Genomic DNA, 13204 nt, shown 5'->3' on the forward strand with positions numbered 1-13204 from the left:
GGCCTGGGTAGGGGATCTCCTAAATGGGGTGTGGGGCGAAAGCCGCAGCTGGGCCAGGAACACGGGTCTGTCCCATTCATATAGGAATTTGTTTCGGGCACCTTCGGAGGAAAAATGTTCTAAAGGTGGTGAGGCGACAGGGTCCCAAGTGGGCACTGGAGTGTCTCCTGGACCGAAAAGGGGCGGCAGCGAGAATCTTATGGGGCCGAAGAGTTTCTTTAGCCTAAGCGGGTACAGAGCGCGCGAGGCGTGCTTGGGACGTGTTGGAGCAGGGCCAAGTCAGCGAGAGGCCCAGCTCTGTCCCGCCGCTAACCGAAGCCCAGCCCCAGTTCCTCACAGCCTCGCAAGCCCGGCGGAGCCCACACAGGGACGCTGGAGCAGCCGCCGCCTCACCTGCCAGGCGCTCCGCAGCTACCCAATCAGCTGTGGTCGCCCGGCAGTGGCTGCCATGTTCCCCGCTTCGCGCTGCCAATCAGTGTGGCGATGGCCAATGGGCGGCAGGGCCGGAGGTCAGGTGATCGCAGGCCAGCTGGCTCCCCATTGGTGCGCGCTGCCCAGCCTCCTGCTCCGTTTATGTGCGAGGAGTGAGTGATTGACTTTATCAGTCCAAGGACATTACTCTGGAGGTGCAGAGGCTTGGACTCGGAGGCCAGCGGCGGGGTTCGAGCCTGCTTACTGCCGGCTGCCTTCCCGCTGGCCACGATCCACCTCTGCTACTTGGTGCAGTTGTGCCGGGAAGCCGGTACCCAAGGAGCCTTCTGGCCCCGTGGTTCTGCGCTCTTTAGAAGAGAAGGGGTGCCCGGGACAGGATTGACAAACCCCGCCCTCCACTTATTATTTTGCTTATTTTTCTTTGTGCGCTCCTGTTAGTTTGTTAAAGCAGATTTAGTCCTAGAGTCTTTTCTCCTCCCTTCTCCCCCCTCCTCCTCTCCCATCACCCTCCCCCCCAATCCTTTTTCTTCCCTCCTCCCTCCTGTCCCTCTGCAGGAGCCTCTCGCAGCCAACGAAAGTTGCAGCTCCGGGTAGCGCCTAGGGGGTCTCCGGGCAGTGTTCAACCGCCGCCATCCCTCTCTGACTACAGTCCTTCGGGGATCTCCTCCTTCGCCTGCACCCTCGCTCACTTCAGCCGGATCTTCTGTGTCCAGAACGCCCCACCTATGACGATGCTCCTGGATGGAGGCCCGCAGTTCCCTGGCCTGGGAGTGGGCAGCTTCGGTGCGCCGCGCCACCACGAGATGCCCAACCGCGAGCCGGCCGGCATGGGATTGAATCCCTTCGGGGACTCAACCCACGCTGCTGCTGCCGCCGCCGCCGCCGCCGCCTTCAAGCTGAGCCCAGCTACCGCTCATGATCTGTCTTCGGGCCAGAGCTCAGCTTTCACACCGCAGGGTTCAGGCTATGCCAACGCCCTGGGCCACCATCACCACCACCACCATCACCATCATGCTAGCCAGGTGCCCACCTACGGTGGTGCCGCCTCTGCCGCCTTTAACTCCACGCGCGACTTTCTGTTCCGTCAGCGTGGATCTGGGCTCAGCGAGGCAGCCTCCGGCGGCGGGCAACACGGGCTTTTCGCCGGCTCGGCTAGCAGTCTTCATGCTCCAGCTGGTATTCCTGAGCCTCCTGGCTACTTGCTTTTTCCTGGGCTTCATGAGCAGGGCGCTGGGCACCCGTCACCCACAGGGCATGTGGACAACAACCAGGTCCATCTGGGGCTGCGCGGGGAGCTATTTGGCCGTGCTGACCCCTACCGCCCCGTGGCTAGCCCGCGCACGGACCCCTACGCGGCCAGTGCGCAGTTTCCCAACTATAGCCCCATGAACATGAACATGGGCGTGAACGTGGCAGCCCACCACGGGCCGGGCGCCTTTTTCCGTTATATGAGGCAGCCCATCAAGCAGGAGCTGTCCTGTAAGTGGATCGAGGAAGCTCAGCTGAGCCGACCCAAGAAGAGCTGCGACCGGACCTTCAGCACCATGCACGAGTTGGTTACACATGTCACCATGGAGCATGTGGGGGGCCCGGAGCAGAACAACCACGTCTGCTATTGGGAGGAATGTCCCCGCGAGGGCAAGTCCTTCAAGGCGAAGTACAAACTGGTCAACCATATCCGAGTGCACACGGGCGAGAAGCCCTTCCCGTGTCCCTTCCCAGGCTGCGGGAAGATTTTTGCCCGTTCTGAGAACCTCAAGATCCACAAGAGGACCCACACAGGTAAGGGGAGCAGACAGGTGGGCGCGGGACTCCCCAGGGGCCTGCCACCAAGCGGACTCCGAGCCGAGTGGGAGAGAGGGGTGGAGGCCAAGCAGAGGGGCGGCGCCCCGCCGAGGCCATTCTGTAAAGAAGCGCTGTCACACTGCCTCTCCTCCCCTCACCCTCCGGGAACCTGCAGCGCTTTTGCCGAGTTCTAACTTCCCGAGCAGATTGCTGTGGTCTCAGGAACTAATTGGGACCTTCTCCGGCCAGGAACCAACTGGCGCCACCTCTTTTTGTGTTCTTTTCTGGGTTACTAGGAAAAGACTCCGAAAGTGTTGGGAGTATATTGCTTACAAGCGACTTAGCTCTCTGAACACATTCGAGGGAGGCAACCATAGAAATGCTAATGAAAACTAACTTTGGTGACTTCCGTTCTTTTTTACACTTGATTGGCACATCTCCTAATTAAATGAGTGATACTTTTGTCAAACTATTTTTATTTGGAGTTCCAGGTTCAGTTCAGTCCTCCGGAGGAAAGCTAATGTAGAAAAGGCACTCAGTTTCCGTGCTCAGTAACCTCTTTGTAGAACTGGATGTAGCCCCTAGATTTATATAGTGTTCTCTTTCCGAAAATTAGTAAAACTTCCGGGCTTAGCAAAGTCTCTACATTTGAAAGAGGTAAATGAAAAGACACAAAGAAGGGGACGAATAGGACTGTCCCATTCCCGGCCCATTGTCCTGCCCAGCTTGGTTACACCGCCTAGGTGGTGGCGTAATGTGTCTGCACATTGGGAGCCCTGGTTATTTTGGAGTGGAGCCACAACTTAGAGCAAACTTGGGGAAAATCTCTGAGGTTTCTTGTCCTTAGAGAACAAAGGGTTGATCAGGTTCTGGGCCGGCCCCACTCTACCCCTGCCTCAGATCAGCACTTCCCAACCCCAGGGAGCTCAGTCAACGCTCTGGGTTTTTCTCCGGGGAAAACAGATTCCTCATCCTTCCACAGTCCGCGCTTCCCTCCACGGAAAGACCGCTGGACGCTTCATCTCCCGCTGTACCACTCCGAGAAGTTTCCGGCTGTAACTGTATTCTCTCCCTCCCCGTTTTGTTATTTTTGCCGTTTTGCAGGTGAGAAACCTTTCAAATGTGAATTCGAAGGCTGTGACAGACGGTTTGCCAACAGCAGCGACCGCAAGAAGCACATGCATGTGCACACCTCGGATAAGCCCTATATCTGCAAAGTGTGCGACAAGTCCTACACGCACCCGAGCTCCCTGCGCAAACACATGAAGGTAATTACCTCTTTATTAGCAGTCGGCGGTTTGTAAACATTCGGCCCGACACCGGGCGGCAGAACGGAAGCTCCCGTACTACCAACCCTCTATCCTCCACGTTAAATCCGATTTGCTCCAGCACTGACACCTTGAACCCATTTTGAGGATGCGGGTGGAGGGGGGTGAGAAAGGGAGAGTAGAGTTGGGAGGGGGACAGAGTGGAGGGAACAATCGGCTGTTTACGGGGAAGCTCTAACCGAGCTCGCCAGGGTTTGGGGCTTCAGTGGGCACTTTATCGTATCTCAGCCCACTGTGGGAATACGGAGTGGACGTGCCGAACCCGGGAGGGTCATTCGTTTGCTTCTCAGCTTCCAATAAAACAATAGGGCCGAGGAGCGCAGTCCGATTCCAACACATTTGTGTGGGAATCACAGCAACCAGTCCCCACCCCACCCCTGTGCCGCTCGGTCTCTATACCTGCTTTTCCAGGCCGAAATCTGGAGTGACTATTTTATAGGGCCCGCAGAATTACTGCTTGCCCACTCCTTCCACAGAGAAAGCATTGTTGAAGTGGCACGACTAAAATGGCTCTCTTTATTCCTTTTCCAGCCCGGTTTTTTGGTGGAATTGCTAGGGGTAACTCAGGCATCAGTAATGGGGAGGGGGGATGAATCCTGTTTCTCTTACAAGTGGGTCAGCAGGGTCTTGCTGCTCTTAAAGTATTCAAATCTGTTCTTGTTATTGTTTGGGGGTTTTATTTCTGTTTGCTTTCACATTGCCATGTAGAATTATATTCATTATAATATATACATGTTAATTTTAGGTTCATGAATCTCAAGGGTCAGATTCCTCCCCTGCTGCCAGTTCAGGCTATGAATCTTCCACTCCACCCGCTATAGCTTCTGCAAACAGTAAAGATACCACTAAAACCCCTTCTGCAGTTCAAACTAGCACCAGCCACAACCCTGGACTTCCTCCCAATTTTAACGAATGGTACGTCTGAGAACAGCCAAAATGCATTTAAAAAAGAAAACCGAGACCAATCAGATGGAGATGGAGTTTTAAAGCAAGGGGCCATATATAGGGCTACATCTTGGTAATTGCAATTGTTCAGGAAGGTTTGGGGTAAATCCAACAGTAGCCATGCCCTTTTCTCAGGATTAGAAAGTACATTTTGGCATCTGAAGGATTTTTTTTACAAAATCTTTTCACTGCTTGTCCTGTCCCTTCCTCTTGCTCTCTGTACACCCCGTTCTGAAACTCCTTCAAATCACTTTAACACTTGTCCTGTTTCCTGAGGAAGTTATTGAAGGCTTGGTGGTGGTGATTTTAAACCGATGGAAATTCTTCTTCGCCTTAGTGGTGATTGTTTAAACTCTCACAGTCTTAAACCATGCCAAAGTCCTGTTATGTCTTGAACTTTTCTTCAAAGCATTACACTTGTGAATGTATCTTTGTCTAATGGGGTCGAAACTGTTCAGTATTTTTTCAGGCTGAGGATATGATGTTACCCTACACAGATTGTGACGTTTAGTATACAGTTGCCTTTTGTAATAACTTTTTTTTTGTAAATACATATCCGTTGATGCCATATTTATCGTTTGTAATTTAATTATTGCTGCAAGTGCCGGGAACTGAACAATATTTATGGATAAATGTTTTCTAACATTCTGTACAGCTTTTGATTATAACTGCTTTAGCATTACAAGTATTGTTTGGAAAAAAGGAACACAATTTACAAGTTTTGAACCACACTGACTTTTTTGTTTTGTAACAGCCTCCTACAAATAGGAGATGTGAGCAAACTGAATCTTGTCTGTTGGTATTTATAATTCACTCAGATCCGTTTTTGAATTGTTAAATTATTTTTCTATTGCAGTATAGATTCCTTACAATGTCAGTTTGCTTCGAGGAAGAACCCTCCTTTCTTTATCTCTAGCTGAGATGGTTGTTTAACTGCGAGTTTAAATGTGTTTGTCCTGGATTTTCGGCATGCAAATCAAATAATACTGATCAATTCACTTAGTGGCCATGACATCTCAATCTTGTACTTCAAAGACTGAGAAGCTGGATTTAATCATCCCTGCCCTACATATATAAACATAAGGTAACCTAATTAGTTTTATGTCCCTTAGTTCTTTATTACCTTACATAAAAATGAAAATTATGGCAGGATGCATGTCTATTGAGATCACTCATATACTATATGTTTGTATCTATGACTTATCTAATCTGCCTATCAAATCTATTTAGCTCTATATTTTCAAAAGATAGCACACCTCTGAAAATGATGGCAATGAGCAAGGCCAGTTGAGCAGTGCTTCTCATGGTAAAGTGCTTCTTGGTAAGAGAACCATAGTCTTTAAATTTTGGATGGCAAAGGCTGATTTGTTTGCTGTATATAGTTCCATTCATGAGTATCACAATTATTCATAACATTTATATAGCGGTGTAATAACTGCAGCAGTTCCTAAATGATACTGTGGCAAGAAAAGACATTTGCAAATATGTTATTTTTAAAGTTCATTACTTGTAGGCAAAGATGTTAAGAGCATTGTTTCCATTAAAATCAGTAACAATGAAAAATGGTTGTTTGTTTTGTGATAAAATGTTAACAATTCGTCTAATCTTCAGTGAAGCAACTCATTTGGACAAACAGTTCTTTTTACAATGGGTCTATGGAAAAGAACTGATTGCTATTTTGGGGGGCTGAAGTGTGTAGAGTTTGGTGACCTTTTTAGGGTGCTGTTGATTGTTGAGAGCCCAATCTCGTCATGAATAACAGAAAAGTGGAGATAAGAAATTGTGTAAAGTATTTAGAAATGTAATGAATAGGCTTAAGTACCTCTTTCTCTTGAAGGGGCAATGCTCTCAGTTTTTGGTGGCAGTCAATTTGGTATTATATAATCAATTTCAATTCTAGAATTTTGTTGATCTTTTTGAAGAAATAAAGTCTTGGCACATCGTATTTATGTTATAACATTTTTTTGTATTTGGTGCCCAATATTTTTCCATGTTCAAATAAATCAATCTAAAATTGAAATGCTTAGAGAATTTCTGGTGATTTAAAACAAACTTTGATTCCCTGGATACATTAAAACAATGTTATCTACTGATTTTTGTCAACTGTTATTTATAATTTTTAATTGCAAATTGTTTGGTAGGTTGTTAGGGAAATGGTGTCTTTCAGACTTCACTTTCCTAGTATCCCTCTGAATGCCGGGAACACAAATTTGGATGATTACACTTGACGGTAGGTAACTGGTCAGTCTACCACACCCTGCCCAGACATTCCAGTCTTGACCTTGACATTGAGGGTTTTGAGCCAGATCCACAGTTCGGGCTTGCTGCTTTATTCAAACCATTTTAAATGCTCAACAGTTTTTCAGAAAGCTTTTTAAATCTGTGTCATTGTGAAATGGAAATGGCTGGCCTTCTACAGAGTCAACGAGCCTCCACAATTTGTTTTCTCCATGAATTCCCTCCCTGCAGACCCCAATCCTAATGTAAGTAGAGATAGGTTGAGTACCTGACTAAAACCCTTGCTTACAGTCATTAAACACAAGAAATATCTCATTGGGAGACACAAAGTAGTTCTAGGTTTTTTAGTGACTTGAAAATATTGTACCATAGATGTTTACAGAAAAGCCCTGTGCGTTCCCTAAGAGAGGAAGCTGACAATGGTGGTAACCCAATAACTAGAAAATGCTCATGAGTCCTTAATAGGATACAGCACATTTTGCAAAATTATGCTTTATGCATTTTTTCTACAAAGAAAACTGTTGATTTGGTTCTTTTTATCCTTGGATTTTTCTTGCTCATAATATGGCATTGGGAATCCATATTTATATTTGAATTTTAAGTAAACCATCTAAGAATAAGCAATCACACACTCCAAGTCACAAATGCTGAAGCTCAAAAGTTCAAGCTAGGTGCTTAGTAATCTACTCCTTTAAAATGAGTGGTTTACCTTAAAAGTCTCAATTGTTAGGTGGAGGGCAAGTGGAGGAGCTGTTTCCACGCATGACAGATGAACTCTAGCCTTCATCCAGTTTGGAAGGTTCAAAGATCAACATCCAGGTAAAGGAAGATAGTCTGAAGGGTGACCTAGTGTTCACAAAGCCCTCCAGGAAAGTTGGTGTGTAAATGTTATATACTCCTTCCCATTTCTGGTTGACTTCTTGCCTCTTTGTTTTTGCCCCAGGCTTCCACATCCCCCCCTTTCCTCCTAAGGAAACACACCCCAAACAGAAGTCCAAAGAAATACTAACTTAATAAGTTTCTGAAAGACTCTGCCACCATCTGTGTTTTCTGTCACAGGCCCTGGAGGCCCAAGGTTCCAGCTAGGCACTACTAGGTGTGAGGAAGGCTAGGAGGTGACACTAGAGGTTTCAGAAATCCTTGGGGAGCCCAGGGACCCTGTCCACACACCAAATTCTTCTAAATCTCCGCTTGAGGTTTGGGCAGGGAGGAGGGGACCTCATTTCCTAGGGTCAATTCTCTTGCGGTTTCTGCCCGCTGACCCTTTGACCTCCACCAACAGGGCCCTTGGCGGCCATAAGCTTGCGGATCGCCTTGGGCTCCACGGACGCTTCGCGCCCCATCGCCTCTCGGCCTCATTAGGCCGGCGAGGCTGTAAAGCAGAAATCAGCCTCTGCCTAATCCCGACCTGGGGTCAATACGAGCCCAAACAATGGCGAGCTCCGAAGGCTACAGCATCGCGTTGCCAGCAAACTTTGTTCAATTCCTATTCTACGGGCAGTGGGGGTGGGGATAAGGATGGTGGTACCCTAAGAAGGCTTGCAGCATCCGCATCAGTCCGCAAACGCCCTCTTGCTCGGCCCTCCAAGAAGGTTTGCGGTGCCCGAGATGGAGGCGATGAGGCTCCGGCCTGCTCTGAGTATGAGGCTGACCCAAAAGGGGCCTCCTCTGCACTGGGGACACACTTTGAAGTGGCTTTTTAGCGCACACGTGTGAGAGCCCGGCCAGGGCCTTAGCGGGGACTTGCAGGGAGGAAGGCGGAGGCTCCGATCCGGACCTCAGCCCTCCCCTGCTCCCCGTGGCTTCGGCCTTTTCAAGCCGAGACCGGGGACCATAGGACTCCCCCAACCCCCATCCTCCGCGGGCGCGGCGCGCAGGCGCGTAGCCTAGCAGCCGTCGAGTAGGATTTTGCGGCCAGGGGGTGGGGGAGGTTGAAAGCCGCCTCGCGGGGAGGGCGGCCTCGGCTAAGCCGGGTGGGGGGCGGGGGGAAAGGAGAAGGATATGGGAAGGAGGGTTGGTTTGGGGGCGGCTCTCGAGTCAGGAACATGGCGGCCGGATGCGAACCCCCGTGGAGCGCCGCACAACGCAGACTACGGGCTGCCGCGCTGTGGTGTCGTTGAAATTCCCTGGTTATTCCTCAGCGCTGGCGCCTCGCGGGACAATGTAGGTCGTGGCAGTTGAATGCAGTTTAAAAACAAACAGAGAAAAACGGAAGCAAAGAAGTTCTTCCTGGGCACGCTGGTGGGAAATTGATGTGCCCTTTAGGGGTGTTAGGGTTCTCACAGGATTTGGGGCACAAAACCCACCAGAAGAGGCTCCTGGTACAAAAACATTTCTCTCTCCTCCCCCTTGCCTTCGTGTGTGTGAGTGTGTGTGTGTGTGTGTGTGTGTGTGTGTGTGTGTGTGTGAAAGAGAGATTTCCAGTTAGCAGTGTCCCTGTTGAGATTCCACAGCACATAAAAACAGTCTTTAAAAACGAACAACAGTAGATAGTGTGGTGTCTTCTCAGGACAATGGTCAAGCCGATTAGGATGGGAACGAAGGCTCATCAACCCTTTGGTACCTTTGAGAGTTCCAAAGCTACCCTGTCCCCAGGCGTCGTTTTCTGCATAACCGGTCTAAAAGATCCTACGGAAAAACCGGCAGTTAACTCTTTTGTGTGTGTACCCACAGCTGGTAGTCCTAGGCTCAAGGAGAAAGGGGGCCGATATACCCAGAACTTCCATTCGCGGTTTCCTTAACTTCCTTCATGCTGTACTGTGAAACTGCCTGGGGTCCCGAGTTCCTGTCGGTTGCACAGGAAAATAAAACCGCTACAGATTCATCTTTGTATGTGTCGCTAGTAAGGAAAAGGACATTGTAAGTGTTTACTTTATCGACTCCCTCTCCTCTAGGCAAATACGCTGCAGGCACTCTCCTAGGTGTTCCGCCAGACCGGCGTCCAAGCGAAAGACCAACCTTCTTGCGGTCGTCCACCATCAAGCATTCTGGCTACTGAAGACGTGGGGCAATTCCTGAGGGCCACCTTGGGAAGGGCCCCAGGTGGGTGGGCAGGTCATTAGCAAGTCTGGCACTGATCTGGGGAAATCTGCAAAACAGTGCCTTTATCTGCAGAGAACAATTGATGGGGTTGTCTTTCCTCCTTTTCAATGCACAAAGACCGCGGCTTTGGAGCAAGAATTTGGACTATGCATTTAAGTTGTGGTGTTTTGCATTGAAAACCTCTGGGCAATTAAAATGAGCATGCTCGCTAGTATTTTTTGTGCTTTTATTATGTGTGATTTCTGCATGTCAATGGAGCTGGAGCCTCTTCAGCAGTTTGAAAACTTGTTTTTGAAATTGCCACCAAACTGATTTTTCCCCCCTCTTTCCTGTGGGTGAAGTTTCCTTCCCAGGCTTGGCTACCCCACATGTCCACAGTGGAATAATCCTACTGACATATTTGAGAGATCAAATGAAGTAAACCGCACTAGGTTTATACTTGATTTTTCTGTGCTGTCGTCTGAACTCTGAAATGTGAGCTTTTTCCTGGTTAAATCTCTTATCAAATTTGCAAAAGAAAAAGTTCTTTAAATTGGAAAATTGGAAACTTGTTAGCCATGGGTTAGCCAGAGCCTGGAATCTCTTCAGTTGAATTGAAATCAAGCTAAGACGCTTTGGTGAATGGTTTCCTTGGGATACCTGAGATGTCTCTGGGTCACTTCTATGGATAAACTGGATATATATATGTATGTATATATATACATATATACATACATATATATAATGATGAAATTTCTTGGAAACAGGGCAAATTATATTTGTTGACGCCAAAGAGCACTCTTTTTCTCACTGAGGTTTTTGTTTCTATCATAATTTAAAATGTACAGCTTGAAAGCCCTCAAGTTTGCAGAAAACGTTGCAAGAGAGGACTGTTCACAGCACTGGTGCTAATGGTAACTTAACATGGGAACACAACCTCCTTGAAAATTTGAAAGACTCCTGTTTCAAACTGTAATGATTGTTCTGTCTCTTTAAGAGACAAGCCACGCCCACTCCCTCATCTGCTGAGACAGGCTGATCTTCAGCTTCCAGCCTGAGTTCCTTCTCTTTTCTCTCTCTCTCTCTCTCTCTCTCTCTCTCTCTCTCTCTCTCTCTCTCTCTCTCTCTCTCCCTCCCTCCCTCCCTCCCTCCCTCCCTCCCTCCCTCTCTCTGCTCTTCTCCTTCTTCCCCTTCCCTTCTATAACCCACTTAATAAATATCCAACCTCACTCTTCATGGCGTGCCTATCTGTCTGTCTCTCACCCACTGCTGCCACTTGGCTTGCTAGCTGCCTGCTGAGACATGCATGCCGCTCTCGGGGCTTACTGCCTGCTGCCACATGGACCCCTACCACTGCTTGGGGATCTGCAGCATTTCTGCTGCCTGCTGCCGCCACTGCCACCACCACCGGGGATCCTGCAGCATTTTTTTTTATTAATCCATTACACAAACGCCTGTTAAAAGACAATTCTTTTCCAAAGCATCTAGTGGACTGAGCAATGTTGCATATTTCTAGTGTGATACTGCTTCCGCCTGCTTCCTAATCTGATGGAGAGAAAGTAGCAGAAGCTTTCCAGCAGCTACAGAGCACCTTTGAACAAATGGCAAGTTTATCATATTTGCTCTCTAATAGGCTATGTGCAATATCTAAATTGCTTTTTGAAAATGCAATCTATGCAGATGGCATTTGGAAGTAAGATGCTAAAAAGAAGATAGTCTTTGGCTTACTATAAACTAGCCTTTTAAAACAACATGTCCACATCACATTTGATGACACTTTGGTTTTCTGTAAGAAATGTGGCCTGTGTTGACCTATCTGCAGTTCACCTTTCATTTTCTTGCCAGTGTTGTCCTGCTTGGTATCTGGGGCAGACTCTAATTCCTGGCGAAGAAGAACCATACTGATGTTGGTATGCAGCAACCAGCCCTCCCTAACACTACCTATCATAGATGGAGGGTTAATGCCAAACCTACCGTACAAGAAATGATTTACTGAAGAGGTTTCAAAGAAAACCACATCAATTTGGATGTCTGTTACCTTGAGGTGATCATTTTAAGAGTGGTGGCTTCTTCCCCTAGGTCTTAAAAAAAAACTATTTTCTTCTTTTGACGTATTGCATTCTGTGTTGAGCAATCATTTGTGAAATGAAAAAAGCAAAAATGCTTCCCTTCGAATTTAGGTTATATTAATGGGAAGAGGGTGGTGAAGGTCACAAGTCAGTAGGCGCTATCTCGCACACCATTGCAAACCTCTTTCAGAAGTCTGAGCTGATGTTTAAAACCAGGAACGAGTATTTGTTTTGTTAATTTCACTATGTTTGTGCTCAAAAAGCAATATCCGGCATCCCTACAATTGTTGTTTGACTTAATAAAACCATTTGAGTTATTTTTGTAATTATTGTTTTATTATGTTAACAACCATAACCCCTAAATAACTTTGATTAACCTGTTGAACAGGGGCAATTTATGTTCTATCCACATTTTCATGTGATAGCCGGCTTTTCATTAACCAGTCAACTTGAAAAACATCAACAACAACAACACAAGGAACAAACCCAAACCAACTGTTTTGAGCGCTCAGTTCCCTCTACCCTGAGGCTCAAGGCCAATTGCTGGGGGTAGAGGGAGCTCATAGGAGAATTCAGAAGCAAGGGTTCATGGCGGTTAGTAGACTGGAAAAAAGAGAGAGGGAAGTTTGGAAGAATGAAGAACATTTGCATAACACTATTTGAGTAAGAAGAAATGGAGATGTTGCTGAAGATAATCACAAAGGGCAAAAGGAAAGGATACCTTCTATCTGTGGCAATCAGAGCAGACATTTTCTAATAATACAAGTGTACTTTCCTAAATAAAGTCTTCATTCCAATCTTTGGGACAATCTGGCAATCATTGATTAGGACAGTTACAGAATCATGGGACACCTTGTTATTAAAAACAGGTTTATTTTATTAATTAGTTGTAAATTATTGTTAAACGATTGTCAGGAAGATGAAGTCACTTGAAAGATTCTCCAAACACCACATCTGTGATTCATTACTTTTAATTTGCCATCTGTAAGTAACCCAATGCAATTGAATGTAATCTGTTTATATTTGCTATGATTATGCTTTGGTGAAATACCTAAAATTACAGCCTGAGTATATTGCTAGTGAGACTTCACTAAAACTGATACTATTGTAAATTTTGAGTAATAGCTCGTCTCTCTGATTTCTGTTCTGTTTATTTACATCAGGAGTAGAAGAAGTGGTGTGGGGCATGGTAGCGCATACCTTTAACCCAAGCCCACTGGAGGCAGAGGCAGGCAGATTTCTGAATTTGAGGTCAGCCTGGTCTACAGAGCAAGTTCCAGGATAATTATCCTAGAAGACAGAGAGAGAGAGAGAGAGAGAGAGAGAGAGAGAGAGAGAGAGAGAGAGAGAGAGAGAGAGAGAGAGAGAGAGAGAGAGAGAGAAGAA

General features: G+C 47.1%; 1 protein-coding gene across 2 annotated transcripts; it reads left to right on the top strand.

Annotated features, from left to right (window-relative positions):
* Positions 1–1157: 1157 nt before the first annotated feature.
* Zic3 (Zic family member 3) lies at positions 1158–11654 on the top strand. 2 transcript variants are annotated; one of them, XM_038317223.1, is made up of 3 exons: positions 1158–2214; positions 3322–3485; positions 11595–11654. In XM_038317223.1, the coding sequence occupies exons 1-3, from the start codon at positions 1158–1160 to the stop codon at positions 11652–11654; spliced, it is 1281 nt and encodes a 426-aa protein (XP_038173151.1). The 2 variants fall into 2 exon arrangements, with proteins under 2 accessions (XP_038173151.1, XP_038173150.1); XM_038317222.1 differs by lacking the exon at positions 11595–11654 and adding an exon at positions 4291–4470.
* Positions 11655–13204: the final 1550 nt, after the last annotated feature.

This window comes from Arvicola amphibius, chromosome X (assembly GCF_903992535.2).
Source record: "Arvicola amphibius chromosome X, mArvAmp1.2, whole genome shotgun sequence".
Lineage (NCBI taxonomy): Eukaryota > Metazoa > Chordata > Mammalia > Rodentia > Cricetidae > Arvicola > Arvicola amphibius.

Bases quoted from the DNA above. Each gene is read 5' to 3' on its own strand.
- Zic3 (XM_038317222.1), top strand. From the start codon at position 1,158: ATGACGATGCTCCTGGATGGAGGCCCGCAGTTCCCTGGCCTGGGAGTG. The intron at 2,215-3,321 runs GTAAGGGGAGCA...GCCGTTTTGCAG, and splicing joins CCACAAGAGGACCCACACAG to GTGAGAAACCTTTCAAATGT. The intron at 3,486-4,290 runs GTAATTACCTCT...TGTTAATTTTAG, and splicing joins CCCTGCGCAAACACATGAAG to GTTCATGAATCTCAAGGGTC.